The sequence below is a fragment of the Lissotriton vulgaris genome, chromosome 1_1 (assembly GCF_964263255.1).
Source record: "Lissotriton vulgaris chromosome 1_1, aLisVul1.2, whole genome shotgun sequence".
NCBI lineage: Eukaryota > Metazoa > Chordata > Amphibia > Caudata > Salamandridae > Lissotriton > Lissotriton vulgaris.
In genome coordinates, this window is record NC_141685.1 from 1,410,589,305 (window position 1) to 1,410,603,704 (window position 14,400).

At 43.6% G+C, this 14,400-nt stretch overlaps 1 protein-coding gene across 2 annotated transcripts in view; it reads right to left on the minus strand.

Moving 5' to 3' along the window:
• The window catches only part of LOC147750611 (chloride anion exchanger-like), a 334,851-nt gene that overhangs the window by 19,591 nt on the left and 300,860 nt on the right, over window positions 1-14,400 (minus strand). For both annotated transcript variants that reach the window (XM_086967201.1, XM_086967202.1), the window contains exons 18-19: window positions 14,290-14,344; window positions 8,364-8,509 (exon numbers count right to left, since the gene is read on the minus strand). In XM_086967201.1, the coding sequence (XP_086823327.1) occupies window positions 8,364-8,509; window positions 14,290-14,344 (201 nt within the window). The remainder of the gene's footprint in view (window positions 1-8,363; window positions 8,510-14,289; window positions 14,345-14,400) is intronic.

Genomic DNA, 14,400 nt, shown 5'->3' on the forward strand with positions numbered 1-14,400 from the left:
TTTTTTGGGGAGACTGTAGAACAGAAGGCTGGGCACTCACTGCTGAGAGCAGCGTTGCCTCCCCCCTCTGTCTCGGACCGATAATTGGCAGTGAGTGAGAGAGTGGTGTCTGTAGTGACCACTGACGTAGGGCACTAGGACCCTGTGGGTCACAGGGCAGTGACCAGGTCACTGGACACGACATCCTGTAGGGGACAGGAAGTGGACGGACGACCACAGACTGAGGACGAGGACAGACGTGCCGACCTGCGCTGACACAAGAAAGAAATAAAGAATTCATCTAACCTCATTTGGTGTCCTGTCATTATCTGTAGTTGCACATACAACTACAGCGATTATATCTTGGTATTTGGCAAATCGGATGAAGAACATGATAAAGCATTGAGGGACGTATGCTCACAGCTGGTAGAAGTGGGCCTGACAGTGAATGAGAAGAAATGTGAACTGGGAAGAGAAGAACTACTGTTCTTCGGACACATCTTTTCGAAGAAAGAGATGAGACCAGATCGCAGTAAAGTAGACACCCTCGAAAAGGCAAAAGAACCAAAAGATGTCGCTGAAGTGCGCTCATTCCTCGGCCTCGCCAGCTATTGTGCGCGATACATAAAGGACTTTGCGACGGTGAGCACCCCCCTGCGAGAACTAACGAAACAGGGCCAAACATTTGAATGGACCATTGAATGCCGCAAGGCGTTCGAAGAAATAAGGGCGTCAGTAACGGCAGTAGACCACCTGGCATATTTTGACCCGAACTTATGCACCGAGTTGACAGTAGACGCCAGCCGGGTAGGTCTTGGCGCAATACTGGCACAACACAAGCCTGGAAAAGACTCACCTCGACAGATAGTAGCATACGGAAGTAAGAGTCTGTCGGACATTGAGAAAGCATATTCTCAACCAGAAAAGGAGAGTTTGGCAGTAGTATGGGCATGCGAGCACTATCACATGTTCATATATGGAAAGCCTTTCACGATAGTGACAGACCACCAAGCGCTAGTGACCATATACGGAAACCCGAATGCCAAAATACCACCAAGAATTGAAAGATGGGGGATCAGACTGATGGACTACAACTTCAAGATCATCCACAAGCCAGGAAAAGACCAAAACCCAGCGGATTATATGTCACGACACCCGCTTCCTCATCAAAAAGGTGGCACCACCATGGCAGAAGAATATCTAAATTTCATTCTAAAACAGAACACTCCAGCATCAATAACAAGTGCAGACCTAGAGCAAGAAACAAAAAGAGATCCAACAATGAAAGCAATCGGGACAGTAGTGCGGCAGCAGAGATGGAGACACATTAACAGCAACAGCTCTGTGGGAGAAGGGGTCATAAAAGAAGAACTGCTAGCCTTCAAAAAGATTGGTGAAGAGCTGTCCGAAACAGAAACAGGAATTCTGATGAGAGGCTCAAGAATTGTAATACCGCATCGCCTGCGAAAGAAAACAGTTGAATTAGCCCATGAATCACATCGAGGCATTGTAGCGACAAAGAAGATGTTGAGAGAAAAAGTATGGTTCCCAGGACTGGACAACATGGTGGAAGAAGAAGTATCACACTGTCATATCTGTCAAGTGACAGGACCATCTGCCAAACCAGCACCATTGAAGATGTCTGAACTGCCACCAGCAGTATGGACAGAGTTGGCAGCAGATTTCTATGGACCATTAGAGACTGGGAAGTACCTGCTAGTGGTCATCGACGAATTTTCAAGATTTCCAATAGTAAAAGAAGTATCATCGACATCAGCAAGCGCTACACTACCAGCGCTGGATGACATATTTGCCGCTTGGGGCTCACCAGAAACACTAAAAACAGACAATGGCCCTCCATTTTCTGGAGAGGAATTCCGTAGATTCATGGAATACTTGGGGATCAATCATCGGAAAAAAACTCCCCTGTGGCCCCAGGCCAATGGGATGGCAGAACAGTTCATCCAGCGAGCAAAATTGACACAGATATCAACTGGACAAGCCCTCTGTCAAGTGCTTAGAGACTATAGAAACACACCTCACAGTTCTACTGGCAGATGCCCAGCGGAACTGGTGTTTGGAAGATCAAGCAAAACAAGACTGCCTCAGATAGATGCAAAAGCAAGCACGAATAGAAGCGACATTGCAGAAAAAGATCACCAAGCAAAGAAAAAAAATGAAAGAATATGCTGACAAAAGGAGGAATGCATCTGAACACCAGATAAATGAAGGAGATCTGGTGGTAGTGAGACAGAAACAACAACGGAAGTCAGACAGCCCATTTTCAAAAGATCCGCTAGTTGTGACAAATGTAAAAGGAACAATGGTGACTGCAGCATCAGAACATCAAAGAATAACAAGAAATAGTTCTCACTTCAAGGAACTCAAAGTGAAAGAGGAAGAACCAGTGACAACATCACCAAAGGTGGAAGAAAGAGAGCAAGGAACTAGCAGAGAGACAATATCACTGAAAGTGGATAACAGAGGACAAGAGCGCAACAGAGATCAAAGACCAAGCAGAGTGTGCAGGAAGCCAAGAAGACTAGTAGAAGAAATATAAAGAATCTCTCTCTCTCTCTCTCTCTCTCTCTCTCTCTCTCTCTCTCTCTCTCTCTCTCTCTCTCTCTCTCTCTCTCTCTCTCTCTCTCTCTCTCTCTCTCTCTCTCTCTCTCTCTCTCTCTCTCTCTCTCTCTCTCTCTCTCTCTCTCTCTCTCTCTCTCTTTCCCCTTTTGTTTCTCTTTTCCCCATCACTATGTGGATGATGTACCAAGAGGTTGCGCATGTGACAAAGACATTTGTTTGTGACAGGGGGGGGAGATGTAGTGACCACTGAAATCGGGCACTAGGACCCTGTGGGTCACAGGGCAGTGACCAGGTCACTGGACACGACATCCTGTAGGGGACAGGAAGTGGACGGACGACCACAGACTGAGGACGAGGACAGACGTGCCGACCTGCGCTGACACAAGAAAGAAATAAAGAATTCATCTAACCTCATTTGGTGTCCTGTCATTATCTGTAGTTGCACATACAACTACACGACAGTGTCTGAAAGGCGCGCAGCGGCTGGGGCAATTTGCAACATTGTAGCACTCTGACTCCAGAGGGGAGCAGTGTGTTAAATATTTAACTATTACCTTACTGAGCCAGCTGGCTGCTGGCACGTCTGTGTGTAGCAGCAGAGCTGATGCAGAGAGGCACGCACATTCGCAAGGGGTGCCCGCTGGCACGCCGCATAGCCGTGTTTCAGAGTGCATTAAGTGGAAGGCCTGTATATGATTGCGTGGCGGCCCCTGGGGTTTGGCGGCCCTGTGCAGGTGCACAGCTTGCACATGCCTAAGGCCGGCCCTGTTACCTTATTAGTACTCATCTAACCTAAATACAGCAATATACAACTGAAGGTGAACAGTGAAGCTTTGCAAAGTGCCTTCCGCTGCACAGCATGACTTGTTGCTGCGTTTTTAATAACTTTTGATCTGTTTGAGCTAGAAACAATTTTTTGTTAAAATCTACAAATTGTCCCACAGATGTATTATGTGGCAAATCAATAATTATCGAAAAATGTAACAGCCACAGAATCACATAATTTCGGCAGCCGTGAATATAGCACACTGTAGCAAAATAACGTTAAATAAAATAATTACAAGATTTCAATTGTACATATATTTTATTAAGCGTTAAAAGTTATATTGATTTTTTTGTTAATTAAATATTTTGCTTTTGTTTAAATATAATTAAAGACAATGTTAAATAAAACTTTACAACTTTTAATAAAACATTAAAATTAAATATAATTAGTTAAACAAATAAATTTTAATAATATTAACAATCAATATATTTTTTTCATTTCGATATTTATCGAACATTGAATTTGATAAATTAATGTGCTGTAACATTTTATTTTATTTTCTACGTTAATAATACTTTACGTTTTGCCATAGTGATGGAGACCTACTCCAATGAAAAGTTACTAGTGAGGGTGGGGCTTGATGCTGATGGGCATGGCGACTCGTTAGTTAATCTTCGGAGGAATCATTAGGCCCCAAGTGACACAGGCTATATGGTTGGTTCCACGGAACGGTGCATGAGGGGAACTAAAGAAGAACCTGAGGGGATGCTGCTGGATATCATGGGCAAGCTGTGAATACTCCTGTATTGGCCTTATGACTCTCGCAGACCACAAACCTTTGTGAGATTGCATGACTGCTCTGAAGTGGGAGGTGGATGCTCATTGTAGATCGCTGTCTGTGGCACCCCTCTGAGAATATTAAGCCATCTGTTGCACGCCTGGTGCGTACAGGTCGGCGTATGTGGATGTTGGAAAATTAAAGGTGAGGCTCCCATTACCAGCAGAGCCCCAGAGCTGTCGGTGTGTATTATCGTTGATGAGAGGAGAGCGGAGAAATGGAGAAGGGCGCTGGACAGGAGAAATGAGGTTAATGGCCACTAGTAGAATGGGTGAACACCTTTCATACCCGCTTACCTTAAATGAAAGGATATGAGCCGATCACCGGCACGTATAATGATAAAAAGCGGGCAGATACAGGCAGAAGCCATTTTGCATTGATCTCCTAGCCTTAATATTACCTTAATATTACCACCATAAGACCTCCACACTAGAGTTTCCTTGGGCACATTTTTAATGAATAACATGAATATGTATGTGTGAATTTATAGAAGCATATATACCTGAAGAATACTGGAACCCAAATAGAGCAGGAACAACATCTTTATTTTTAAAGATTAAGTAGCAGAAGCGTGCAAACCATCAGCTGATGTGATCCTACAGAAGGACATCTCCAACCATATCTCATGGGCATAGCCTTTGTTTAGATAATTAAAGAAGATACTAAATAGGGGAGCCCCGAATTTCTCCAAGGTAGAGTTCCTAATGCACAGAGGAATTTGGAACCTTCATGCTGTAATCCACCACTACCTCGCAATGCGATTACATACTGAGAACCAATCATGCGCCAGGCGCAGCAACTCCTCTTCTCCGAAGCCATGGCCAAATGCTCTCAGAAACAATCCATCGTACCTGCTGACCTGACTACTTCCCCCACAGTTACGGGCACAGCCCTCACAACGTTGTTAAAAGAATAAGCAGTATTAATAAGATCAGTAAAGACGGCAGTGGAGGCGGCCCTGGCAGAAGTAGTCATTAAGGGGAGAGGTCCCAGCATTTAAAGCACAGCTAACAAAGATAGTAAACCAGATTACAGATGTTGAATTATGTCTTGATACACAGCCAGATTGGGGGAGTGAACTCAGGTGCCTTCACAGGAAAACTATCAGTTTGGAGGACAGGATCCGATGAGACAACATGCGAATAATTGGAATCAGTGAGCAAGCAGAGAAAGATGCTATAATGACATTTCTAGGTACCTTCATGCTCAAAATACTTAACATTACTTGTAATCTTCCTTTGGAATTTCAGAGGCTTCACTTTTTGTGAATATAAAAGGCCTAGATAGTTACACTTTTGAAACAAGCTGTATGCACACCTTATTTCATCTTGGACATGAAAATAGTTTTGCTAATCAGTCTAAATATTCTGGATGTGTTAATACACAGGCCATGTTTGGTTTTGCAAATGCTGTACTGAAGTATTACACTGATATTCATGCACATTGAGCTCTAACATAGTAACATGCTTGATTATTTTTTATTGCAATACAGATAAGAATACATATTTCACTTTCATCCAAAAATGCTTAGTTTAAAGTATTTCTTCAGACCTGTCCTTAGCCTTCTCTGTAATTGTCCTACTGTTATTCACAGTACAAATGCGACGATAATGGTGGCACACAATCATTTACAACTGTAAGCCTAACATATGTGTAAACTGTCCCATTGAACTCTATGGAGGGGCTTTTCCTGGTAAGTTTGTGAACACCCTCAAACAAACGTTTATGGGCATTCTCAAACTCCTTTCTGACCCCTTCCGGCCCTGGATGGATACTACCTGTGCCACTTGTCAGGGGGGTAAAGGAAAGGGAGCAACCATAAAGTTGGTGGTGATGCTGGAAAGAGGTTTCTCCACAGTGACATCATTTTCTCTGTAGAGATTTTATTTTAATCATGCCATCGCTTTAGGTTTAAGGGATTTGCATGGCGATTACCGCATTGAATATATGTCGAAATTCCGCATACAATCATCCCGCATACCATCATCCCGCATTTTTCATCCCGCATATACTATAAGGCCGCAAACTAAAAGAACTAAAACTTTTAGGAAGAATATGCCTTTAGCACGCATGCCTTTACAACGTAAAAGCATGCATGTTAAAGGTATACTCATTGTAAAAGTTTTAAAGGTAAGTTAAAGTACACTACCCTACCATACACTACCAAACACTACCCTACACTACAGTCCTTTTACTACATTTTCACTACCCAGCACGACCCCCCAACACTACCATTAAGCACTTTACTTCCCTACACAAACACTACGACAGTACCTTAATACACTACCCCCAGCATGACCCTACACTATGCAAACACTACAACACTACCCTAAACCCTAAAACACTACCCCCAGCATGACCCTACACTATGCAAACACTACAACACTACCCTAAACCCTAAAACACTACCCCCAGCAAGACCCTACACTACGCAAACACTACAACACAACCCTAAACCCTAAAACACTACCCCCAGCATGATCCTACACTATGCAAACACTACAACACTACCCTAAATCCTAAGACACTACCCCCAGCATGACCCTACATTACGCAAACACTACAACACAACCCTAAACCCTACAACCCTACCCCCAGTATGACCCTACACTACACAAACACTACAACACTACCCTAAACCCTAAAACACTACCCCCAGCATGACCCTACACTACGCAAACACTACAACACTACCCTAAACCCTAAAACACTACCCCCAGCATGACCCTACATTACGCAAACACTACAACACTACCCTAAACCCTAAAACACTACCCCCAGCATGACCCTACACTATGCAAACACTACAACACTACCCTAAACCCTAAAACACTACCCCCAGCATGACCTTACACTACGCAAACACTACAACACTACCCTGAACCCTAAAACACTATCCCCAGCATGACCCTACACTACTCAAACACTACACTACCCTAAACCCTAAAACACTACCCCCAGCATGACCTTACACTACGCAAACACTACAACACTACCCTAAACCCTAAAACACTATCCCCAGCATGACCCTACACTAGGCAAACACTACAACACTACCCTACCCCCTAAAACACTACCCCCAACCCCTATTACACTTTCCCCAGCACGACCCTACACTAAACAACCACCACAACTCAACACTACACTAACACAACACTACACTACACAATCACTACCCCAGCACGACCCCCACCCTTAAAAATTAACCCAAACCCACTTACCTCTCTCATCGTCGTGGTTTACAATGCAAATACATTTACCATACATGCCTTTACAGCGTAATTTGTTGTAAAGGCATGCGTGATAAAAGCACATGCGTTATAAAAAAATGCGGTATAATGGTATGCGGGCTGAAAGCAATTGCGGGATTATAGTATGCGGGCTAATGGTATGCGGGATAAAAAATGCGGGATAAGAGTTGATTACCGCATTTCAGTATGCATACTTGAACACCATGTACTGTTACGCAGGTAGAAATGTCTCCATATCTCAGATATCTGTCAAAAAACGGAATTATCACATGTTTTCCTCAGGTAAGGCTGAAAACCTGTAACTGGCCTAGTTTTCAGGCATACTTGCAAAGTTTATGAATTCCCAAATTGTGTAAATCTGGATTCATGCGATGATGTAAATCTGAGGGTGCAGATTAGGTCTTTTGTTCATGCCATGAATCCTGGATGATTACACAGTTTTTCTTTTTTTAATGTCACTCCATTGCTATGTACTGTACCTAGGCAGACTGTCCAGTGGTGGTGTGGGAACTGAAAGCTGCCCTGGAAAATATGTTCTTGCCTACCCCACATGGAGGAGTTGAGGGGGAGGGGGGGGGGAGCGTATGTATGAGGCTACAAGAATATTATGTGTGTTCCCTCAGGGATGTTGGCCAGGGTGATTGGCTGACCCATTCATCCATCCCTAAAAGCAGCCACAACTCGTCAGCCTGCCGGGGTTTTCCCTGTGTCCCATGTGGCCAGTCCAGCCCTAACAGAGCGAAATACATAGATAATACAAATAAAAAAATCGGAATCTAAACTTCATCCATTTGGGCTGTTTGCCACATGCTGGATCTCGGCCAGTGCCTGCTTTATCATTGTGACAGAGCAGGCACATGGTTTTGTTCCCAGTAACTGGAGTTTGTGAATAGTTAGTTTGTGTCCTGCGCTTCTCAGAAACATACATGACTTGCAACATACTCACCGGACACGAGCCGCATTTGGTTGAACTGAGCATGCTTCTTTTCATCTGCACGTGCAGCACTGCGTCGTGGACAGTGAGGAAAAATAGGGATGTTGTGATTTCACTATCAAAAAAATCACATCTTTCAAGCTTTTCGATAAGGTGACCTGCGTAAAAAGAAACAAACACAATAGGCTATACCTTGAATCCTCTTTACCTAAATGAAATATTTCTAATAAATCTGAAAACGAGACCTATAAATTAATAGGTTGAGTCCGTTTTTGATGTACGCGGGATTACATGCAGCAGAAAATAACATTTCAATGGAAAAGTATGAAAATACGTTTTCACAGGTTATTGTCTTTGGCTATCGAACTAACCTTTAATAAAAACAAAGCATTTAGAAATAGGTACTTGATTCTCAGTCCTGAATTGGAAGCATCCCACATTTCTCTGCTCTTCTCCTTTTCATAACACACCTTGTAGCTTTGGGAGTAGGATCATTATTCTGAGATATTAGCCATAGGGACAAATTGTCTTACGAATAATTCCAGCAGACTGGAAACCAATATTTTTATATGTGTGATCTTGATGTTCTCCTAGAAAAATATTGCCAACCTCATTTATATGGGGAATTGCTGCCGTCACTGAGGCGCCAAAGCTTGTTACCTCTCCCTTGGTGACAAGTGGTACTTGCATATGTACATCAGAAGGGTATTGGTTGGTGAGACCCATATGTACATATGAGTGGTGTGTATGGGTGACTGTTACTTCAGTGTGTGAGGCCAGAGATGTGCTCCGACTGTGCTGCGTGAGCAGTATGGACAACTAGGTTCAGGGGATCTGGTCGGTCTTTGAAGAACTGTACGGAGGCAGGAGCATGTTAGCAGGGCTGAAGAGAAAGCTCCATGTGGATGAATTTGTGCAATGTCTGAGGGTCAGAGATGTGCTCCAATCATAGTGCACGGGTGCATCTAAGAAGATGAGGGGAACAGTAATCCTATGTGTACTCACTACTCAACCAGAGGCCAGTGGTCCTTGACCAATGACCATTCATGGCGAACTTGATGTTGAATACATGGAAATTCTGTTTGTCAGGTAACCAGTTTGCTTCTCCAGAGTTTGTCATAGTGAGTAACTCTTGTGTATGTGAACAGCCATGTCTTCAGAGCTTTACAAACAGCCAGGAGATGAAGAAGGCTCCTCAAGTGGTCAAGGAGGTAGTTTTACAGTTTTGCCATTTGCCCCTGCTACCACCCCCCGGAATTCCACCTTTGAGAATGTCACGGAGACTAGGAATGGAATAAAGTTGGAAGTTCTCCACCCAACGAATCTAGAGACTCTAAAATCGTGTCTCAATAACTTAAAATCGGGGTCCCCATCAGACCCAGCACCCCCCAACATCCTTAACCAAGTCTCTCATTCTGTGGCATCCACCATACTTGAGCTGATAAATCTGTCATTAAGCACGGGAACAGTCCCCTCCACCTGGAAACAAGCCATGGTTAAGGCAATGCTGAAAAAAGTGGGAACCAACCCAGAATTCCTCCTGAACTATAGACCCATCTCCCTGCTGCCAGCTATTTCCAAAATAACCGAGAAGCATGTGAATGGGATACTCTCAAAATTTCTCGAGGAAAACGGCTGCCTACACCCGACACAAACTGGCTTCAGACCCCAACAAGGCACCGAAACAGCCTTGATTGCTGTGACTGATGAGACCAGAAAAATCATGGACAGCGGAGGCTCGGCAGCTATCATCCTCCTAGACCTAAGTGCAGCCTTCGATACCGTGAACCATCAACTGCTTATCTCTAGGGCAGGAGAAGCAGGGATATCGGGGACTGTACTAGACTGGCTGAAGTCCTTTTTAGAGGACCGATCATTCAGGGTCTATGAGGGCGAAGTTATATCGAAAAGATGGCCATTGAGATGTGGGGTACCACAGGGTTCGTCCCTCAGCCCCACACTCTTTAACATTTATTTGAGCCCGCTGGCCAAAATAGTGGAACCCTTTGGAATTCGAATTATCACATACACAGACGATACCCAATTGATCGTCTCCCTAAACCAACCAGGAAACAGTCCAGACACCCTACCAAACTGTATGAGAACAATAGCTTCCTGGATGGAAAGTTCCTTTCTACAATTGAACGGAACTAAGACAGAACTGATGTTCCTGGGTAAACCACTCCTGATGGGGGTTTCTACCCTCTGGCCAAATTGTCTAGGCAAAGCTCCAACCCCTAAAGACAAAATCAAATCCCTCGGTGTCTGGCTAGACAATAAACTCAGTATGAAAGCCCAAGCACAGAAAGTCGTAGGATGTTGTTTTGGAATACTGAAGATGATGCGAAAAGTCTTCCCACTGCTTTCATGGGAGTCTAAGAAATTAGTAGTCCAGGCCCTGATACTTTCACGCCTGGATTACGGGAATGCCCTATATGTGGGCTCACCCCAGTCCACGATAAGGAGCCTTCAGGCGGTACAAAATTGTGCAGCTAGGCTTCTTATGGACATCCCTCTGAGAATCCGCCAGAAATGCCATATCCACCTTACACTGGCTACCAGTGGCAGAGAGGATCCAGTTTAAAACCCTCTGTGTGACCCACAAAATCCTGAACGCAAAATGCTCCCCTATATCACAAGGAACCATCCTCCCTTACTTACCTAATAGATCTCTGCGATCTGGAAAAAAACGCTTAGCAACAATCCCCAAAATCCAGAAATCCAGAAGCGGAGGACAACGATTCTCCTATGTGGCCTCCAAAGGGTGGAATACCCTGCCGGACCATATTAGACTGATAGATGACTATCTGGTCTTCCGCAAACGTTTGAAAACACTGCTATTTCCATCACGCTAAACAGAGCATTCACAGCAAACAGTCCACAGCGCTGGGAGGCCTCCGGGTAGCCATGCGCTCTATAAATAATTTTACAATTACAATTACAATTTGAAAGAGAATGCTTAGCTTCCAAGCTGTAAATATTAAAAGCCAGGATTTTTCTTAATTGGCTGGTCTTGAGCGAGGATGCATCAAGGTGAAAATGTCAGCAGTTTCTTCTCTAGGAAGTAAGGTCCTATTCTGTGGTGTACATGGTGGGGGGTGCAGGGGCCAGGATGAAGGCTCTCCTAGTTCGCGTAGTCATTGCAGGATGTGGAGAGCTGGCTTGATGTGGTTGCATGGCTGTAGATGTAGGAAAAGACTTGCCGTGATCTTGTGTACTTGTTGGACCCTGATGAACGTGTTGAAGAGCACCCAGATAAAAAGCATTGCCTCAGTTTAGATGGGAATGCACAAGGGCTGTTGACACTTGGATTTGATAAGTGAAGAAGACAGTAGGAGATTGTGACAACTGTGTGGATGGCGTTATGCTTAGTTCAGAGTCCCAGGTGACTCCGAGGCTTTACACTGTTGGTTACGGCTGGGAGGGTCACCGTTCTGGGTAATCAGGGTCCCGCAAGTCATGATCTCTGAGTTGCCAGCATTTAGCTTAAGATGTTTTCTGCTCAATTAGTTATGGGAGTCGTAATGTATGTTAAGGTGCATGGTGGATTCAATGTCTGAATAACGGTCCAGCTTTCAGGAGTATCTGTTTATTGTGTGGTAGAAGTTGAACAGGGTTTGTATGATGATGGAACACCGGGTATGCCAGAGAGGAATGGTTGAGATACGTCAAAAGGTAGAATCAATTCTCTGCATGTGGTTTGAGAGGAAGGAAATCCAGTTGAAGGCCTTGCTTTGAATTTCGATTCCGGGGTGGCAATGGAGGAGTGTGGGGTGATGGGCGAGGATGGTCAAGGAGTACAGATTTAAGAGGGCTGCTCTCTTTTTCTGATCCATTTATGAACGTGAAAGTGATGATGGAAGATTCAATCACACAGTGGGGTGTGAAGGACAACCTGGGGCCTCAAATTGTGGTTGAGTGAGATAGAAGCTGCACTTATCTTGGAGTCTACACAATCTGCCAAGGAATGGGAGAAGTAATTGATAGGGATTCCATGTAGCATCTTTCAGGAAACGGGTCTTCCATCAACTTTTAAACAGGTATACTACCCCCAAAGTTAAGGAACTAACAGCTAGATTCATGAAAGGAAATTGCGCTCGCAAAGGGCCAGATTCTGAGAACCTGGCCCTTTGCGAGCGCAATTTTTGCATTTGAGATTCATCATCCCAAATGCAAAAATCGCTATTTGCGAAATCGCATATTTGCAAAGAATTGCATTTAAGGAATCTCTATTAGAGATTCCTTAAATGCAATTCATTAACCAATTTTAAATTGCGAATTTGCAATATTTGGCCGCTATTTACCACGAAGTCTGACTTCGTGGTAAATAGCGAAAAAATAGAAAAGAGCACTTTAGTGCATTTTTCTCAGTTGCATGTTACACACACACATGTCCTTTGGACATGTGTATGCGCAACACCTGTGTAAATTTGCATTTCAGGGGTGCTACAGGGTGTCCTTCGGACACCCCTGGCACCCTTGAAATCGCTATCTTATTTGCGATTAGCTAATTGCTAATCGCAAATAAGGAATACTCCCCATTCAATCCTATAGGCCTTTAGGCCCATAGGAATCAATGGGGAGTTATTCCTTATTTGCGATTAGCAATTTGCTAATCGCAAATAAGGAATGTGTAGGAATCGCAATTTATTTAGTGATTCCTACATGAATCCCGTTTTGCAAGTCCTTAATAGCGATTCCTTAATAATCACTATTAAGGACTCGCCAAACGGCTTTTTCATTAATCTAGCTGTAAAAGCCACGGGGGGAGGTTGGTTGGTGAAGATTCTCTTTGATCCTTAGTGGGAGTCACTTACTTAGTCCACGTGGATTATTGCAAAGTAGACAGATGATCACACGCAAAGGAAAGATCTGCCATGAAACTTTCAGTGATGAATGGGACTATGGGATAGCTTTATTACCAAGGGAAGACAAAGCTATATTTTGTGTATGCAAAATATGTATTATCTTCTGTGAAAATGGCATGCAAGGTACTTCCTGTTGCACACAAATCCCACAAGCTACTTACTCAACATATTTTGCATGAAGTCATGGGAGGAACTTTGCTAGCATAGTGCGTGTGGTTGCAGCACACATGCAACTTCACAGTTTCTCCTGAAACCCATATCACACGTGTGACAATTACATGCAAAAGCACACGCGGCAGAGAAGCATACATTTCATGAAATATACAAAACCATAAAAAACACACAAATGCCTGCTTTTCACATGAATGTATATCCACGGACCAGGGGAAGGATCCTTCTCATTCTGCTACTTAGCTTAGAAGTTATTAACAAAAATTATCTCTGCAGCAATAACTTTCAAAAGACTGTAGGGTGCCAGAATGTTTGCCTGTCTTCTTTCCGGGCAGGATTTTATTTTTGATAAGCCTATGGATCTTTTGCAAACATGTGAGCCATGTGTCTAGGGATATTTAACTCGATGAAGCCTGTCCGGTGTTTGAAAATAAAAAATGTGAGCTAGTGTGCACAGGTCCTGAAGAGGTTCTACAACTGCTCTACGAGCCTTTTACTGTAGTGCTAGCACAATATATTTTGATTTTCCTCAGGCTGAATCGGTCATACAATCTCAAGAAATAGTTTCAATGAAAACTCCCTATCCTCAAATGCTCAGCTCAAATTGACAACATATTGCAGAATACTCAACTGTATATCTGTTGTCCATGTTACATTTAGTAACGCTTGCCAGCGCCATCTAAATCTTACAATGTGGGTGTATCTCCTAAGGGGAATCTCTAAAGTACATTTATTTGATACATGAACCTGCATGTATATTTGGGATCCCTGAAGAAGGTCTGTTGCTTAACACATAATTGTGGGCAGATATTATAGTTCTGATTCCATGCAGGTGCAAACTTCACATGAGTTGTGGAACAGGAGAAACAAGCTTTGATATCTCTATAAAGAATACGTACTGTCAATACCAACGATGTACATGTCAACTTCAACCCTGATAAATTCTTTCAGCGCCTGTGTAGGATACAGAACACACATCAGACAACACTACAGAAAGCATGGCAAGTTCT